This window comes from Nannospalax galili, unplaced genomic scaffold (assembly GCF_000622305.1).
Source record: "Nannospalax galili isolate Female #2095 unplaced genomic scaffold, S.galili_v1.0 scaffold5212, whole genome shotgun sequence".
Classification (NCBI taxonomy): Eukaryota; Metazoa; Chordata; class Mammalia; order Rodentia; family Spalacidae; genus Nannospalax; species Nannospalax galili.
In genome coordinates, this window is record NW_008331591.1 from 15,245 (window position 1) to 20,212 (window position 4,968).

The 4,968-nt window shown below is 41.9% G+C and overlaps 1 protein-coding gene across 1 annotated transcript in view; it reads left to right on the forward strand.

Annotated features, from left to right (window-relative positions):
• The window catches only part of LOC103728744 (lipoamide acyltransferase component of branched-chain alpha-keto acid dehydrogenase complex, mitochondrial-like), a 10,908-nt gene extending 6,372 nt beyond the window's left edge, over positions 1-4,536 (forward strand). Inside the window, exon 3 of the mRNA XM_029560402.1 lies at positions 4,454-4,536. Coding sequence (XP_029416262.1) covers positions 4,454-4,533 — 80 coding nt within the window. The 3' untranslated portion in view covers positions 4,534-4,536. The remainder of the gene's footprint in view (positions 1-4,453) is intronic.
• The last annotated feature ends 432 nt before the right edge of the window (positions 4,537-4,968 follow it).

Sequence of the window (4,968 nt, forward strand, 5' to 3'; positions counted from 1 at the left end):
TTGAGTGTAACTCATTTCAGTTAATTATTGGTGAATAACAAACCACCTATTCTAGTTTGGTTTTCTAGTTTGTTTCTCTAGTTTGCTGTGACAAAACACTCTGACCAATACCAACTTGGGGAGGAAAGGGTTTATTTTATCTTACATCTCCTGGGTCACAGTTCATCATGAGGGAGCCCGAGGTAGGAACTTCTGGAAGGAGCTGAAACACAGGCCATGGAGGAATGTTGCTTACTGGCTTGCTCCCAAACTCAGCCTGCTTTCTTATACAACATAAGCGCACCTTCCCAGGGGTGGCACCAGCCACAGTGGGCTGAGCCCCATCACTCAAAAATCAAGACAATACCCCACAGACATAGGCCAGTCCAATGGAGGAAATTCCCCAATTGAGGCTCCCTCTACCCAGGTGTGTCAAGTTGACATTAAAGCTATCCAGCACAACACCCAATGATGGTTTGTTAATAATCAGCAATAATTGATGATTTCTCAGATTCTGTGAATTGACTGGTTGGTTCTTTGCTGGTTTCTAAAGGATCCCCTGGGCCAGAGAGTCCAAACTAGTCTCTTCCACATGTCTGGCAGTTGGTGCTGGTTTTCTACTGGGACATGTAATTTCTGCTCCCTGAGATCTGTCAAAATAGATGAGCATTCTCTAAGGGAAAGGTAGAAGCCGTGAGGACCTTGGCTCCTGAGCTCACACAGCTTCCCTTCTGCTACATTCTGTTAGTCAAAGGAAGTCAGGGGCTGCAGAGATGGCTCAAGGGTTCAGAATGCTTGCTGCTCTCTCAGAGGACCCAAGTTCGGTTCTCTATACTCACATCAGGCAACTTATAACCGCTTGTGACTCTAGCTCTACAGAATCTAACACCCTCTTCTGGCCTCCATGGGCACCCATATCCATGAGTACACACACAGACAAATAATGTTTTTAAATCTTAAAAAAAAACCAAAAACAAGTCACAGGCCAGCAGAGGTTCAGTCACAGTTCAGCAGAGGTTTACGAAGTGGTAAATAGATGCTGCCTTTTAGAGGCGCCTACAAAGAATTGATGACCATACCATTTTACACTGGCTCCTGGTGACCTACATGTAGGATGAAGTTCAAACACCCCTTAGCACAACACACAAAGCCTTTCTACTTCCAGGGTGATTTCTTGCTGTACGCCCTAAACTCAGCCACACAGAACTGTTTGTACTCACCCAACTATGCTGTGCACTATCATACCTAAGATGTTGCTGTTCCTTGTAAGATATTGCTGTGTATTGAGGTGCTGTTATGTATTAACTCATCACTCTTTGATTACATTCATTGATTTCTAATTCTTCATTTTAATACTTGTATTAGTCACTTTCTGTTGCTGTGATAGAAACACTGGCCAAAGAAATTTATAGAAGGAAGAATTTATTTGAGCTTACAGTTCCAGGGGAATCACAGTCTGTCTTGGCAGGGAGGCATGGAGGCAGAGGTGGCTGGAGGAGGAGGAGAAACTAAACTCTCCAATCATCATGCAGGCACAGGAAGCAAGAGAGAGACTGGAGATCTGGCAAGGCTTAAGAGCTCTCTAAGCCTACCCCCAGTGATGTGCTTCCTCCAGGATAGCCACATCTTCTAAAACCTCCCAAAACAGCACCATCATCTGGGGACAAAATGTCCAAATACTTGGAGCCTGTGGGGGACATTTTCATTCAAACCACCACATTATAGAAGGCTCTCCTAAGCAAAATTCTTTGTGTAACTTCCTAATTACTTCCTTAGGGGAAAAGTCATAAAAGTGGAATTACTTACTGAATTAAAGATGTAGAATTAAAAGAAAAAAAGTTAAGTCTTTTACCAGGCATGGTGATGCATGCATTTGATCCCAGCACTGGGGAGGCAGAAGCAGAATTCCTGTGATTTCAAGGTCAGCTTGGCCTACATAGAGAATTCAGGCCAGCCAGGGTTAGATAATGAGACCCATCTAAAAAGAAAAATTAATTAGTAAATCAAGGTTTCTTTTACTTATATGTTTAATTCTTGAGACAGGTCCTTACTATGTTGCTCCAGCTGGTTGCTCCAGCTGCTCCAGGGCTCAAGCAGCCCTCCTACCTCAGCTTCCTGAGGATGACTATGACTACATGTCATCACACCTGTTTTTTGTGTTTTTTTTTTTAAGGTTTTTTGAGACTTGGTTCTAACTATGTAGCTGTAGCCTAGCCTAGAATGCACTGCGTAGATCAAGATGGGCTTGAACTCACAGAGATCTGCCTGCCTGTGCCTCCTGAGTTCCGGGATTAAAGGCCACCATACCTGGCTAGGTTTTTCATGTTTAATTCCAAAGTGCTTTTGAAAAAGGTCCTGGCAAATAGATCAGTAAGCTGTAAGAGGCCCCAACATTGGAGAGGAAGCAAGAAGCACTGAATATGCTTCTATCAAAAACATTTTATGTTTCTTTGCTTAACATTTAACTCAAGATAATCAGTTTTATACATCAATCAATTTACTTATTTTGGTCTTTTTGAGATAAGGTCTCCCTATAACCCCAGCTGGCCTGGAACTCACTGTGTAAACCAAGCTGGCCTTGAACTCACAGAGATCCACCTGCCTCTGCCTCCCAAGTGTTGGGATTAAAGGCCTATGCCACCACTCCAGGCTTAAAGATTATTTTTATTTTATATATATGAGTGTTTGCCTGAATATATGTGCACCATGTACATAGAGTGGCTGTGGAGGCCAAAAGAGCGAGTCAGATCCCCTGGAACTGGAGTTAAATGTAGTTGTGAGCTGCCATATCGGTGCTGGGAACTGAACCTAGATTGTAAGAGCAACAAGTGCTCTTAACTGCTAAGTCATCTTTCCAGCCCCCTGTGTGTGATATTTTTGAAAGAATCTTATGTAGCTCAGGCCTTCAATTTGCTAGGTAACTGAGGATGACTTTATACTCCTTGAGCCTCCTGTCTCTGCCTTCTGAGTGCTGGGATTACAGGCATGCACATCATGCCCAGGCCAATATATTTTACATTTATAAATAAATATGCTTACTAGCAGTCTAAAGATAGAGAAGCATTCCTGACAAGATTCAGAGCCATTGTTTACCTGGTAAAGTGAGAAGGTCCATACATGTTGTCTACTGTCCAGAAATCCTTTGTGGTTAGAGAGTAGCTACCACATAGTATCACTGGCATCTCCGTGTTATCAAAAGGGGTTGAGATTTTTAAAATAACAGAAAATGAAGGGAGGAAAGAGAAGTTTTAGGGATAATTTGTCAAAACATAATTTGGACATATAAGAAATTTCTAAGCCAGGTGTGGTGGTGCATGCCTTTAATCCCAGCACTTGGGAGGCAGAGGCAGGCAGATCTTTGTGAGTTCAAGGCCAGCCTGGTCTACATAGTGAGTTCCAGGACAGCTGGGACTATAGGGAGACCCTGTCTCAAAAAGATCCCCCCCCCCAAAAAAAGAGAATTTTCTACCTAGGTGTGGTGGCTCACTCTGTAATCCCAGCATCTGGGAGGTAGAGACAGAAAGATCATGAGTTCAGGGTCATCCTTAACTGAATAGTGAGTTTGAAGCCAACTTGTACTGTGTGAGTGAGGGCCTGCCTCAAAATAAAACCTTTTAAAAAAAGGACAAGAAATTTCTATCTCCTCTGCTAAATATATCGCTACCTCATTTTAGTCATAAAGAATGAGGTTAATTCAGCTGTTAAGAGCCCTGGCTGCTCCTAACAAAGGACCCAGGTTCGATTTCCAGCACCCACATGGCAGCTAACAACCATCCGTAACTCCAGTTCCAGGGAAATCTGATGCCCTCTTCTGACCTCCTTGGCATTGAACAACACAGGTGCGCTTTCACACATGCAGGGAATACACTCATACATGGTAAAAAAGAAAAAAGAATGAAATTAATTATTGGAGGTCAAAGGAGATGTAGTTGAGAGCAGGCCACGTTTTGTTCATTACTATTGTCTTAAAATGTCATTAATTTGTTAGGAGAGACATCTATAACCCTATAAAGAATATTATAGGGCTGGAGAGATGGCTCAGTGGTTAAGAGCACTATCTGCTCTTGTAGAAGACCTGAGTTTGAATCCCAGCACCCACATGGCGGCTAACAACCATCTGTATCTCCAGTTCCAGAGGACTCCAATGCCCTCTTCTGACCTCCATGGCCACTGCATGACATTCATGCAGGCAAAACATTCATGTACATAAAATAAAAATAAAGAACATTATTTTGGAAATTGGAAAATAAGTTTTGTGTTAGTAGGCCTGTATATTGGAATAGTATAAATATTTAGTGATTTTGAATAGTGGTTTTGCTTTTAAAAATTATAAATTCTAGGGTTTTGCTTTGTTTTTGTCTGTAAGATGGAAGTTTCTGCCTCTGCCTGAGAACACATTCTAATTTTAGAAGTAAAGGTTGCTATTGCTAATACATACATATTTAATGAGATTGGTTCTCATTTGTCTTTGAAGCCCTGCAGGGACAGGTTGTTCAATTCAAACTCTCAGACATTGGAGAAGGGATTCGAGAAGTAACTATTAAAGAATGGTAAGTTGATCTGAAAAACATGTACATCATTGTAAAATGAATTTGAGAGTACAGCTAAATAAGAATCAACTTAAATTGAGAAATGTCTTCATATAGTACACTTTGCTTTCTTTCTTTCTTTTGGTCTTTTTGAGACAGGGTCTTTCCGTAGCCCCAGCTGGCCTAGAACTCACTATGTAGACCAGGCTGGACTTGAACTGCTTCCTGAGTGCTGGATTAAAGTCATGTGCCGCCACGTCCAGCCATACTTTGCTTTTTCTAAGGTATAATTGATTTGGGCTGCTAATAGGCTGGTGACAATTTATTATTCATCAAAGCATTTTCTTAGATGTTATTATTCATTGTTGTTTCCCTTTTTTTTGGTCTTTTTGACACAGGGTCTCCCTGTAGCCCCAGCTGTCCTGGAACTCACTATGTAGACCAGGCTGGCCTTGAACTC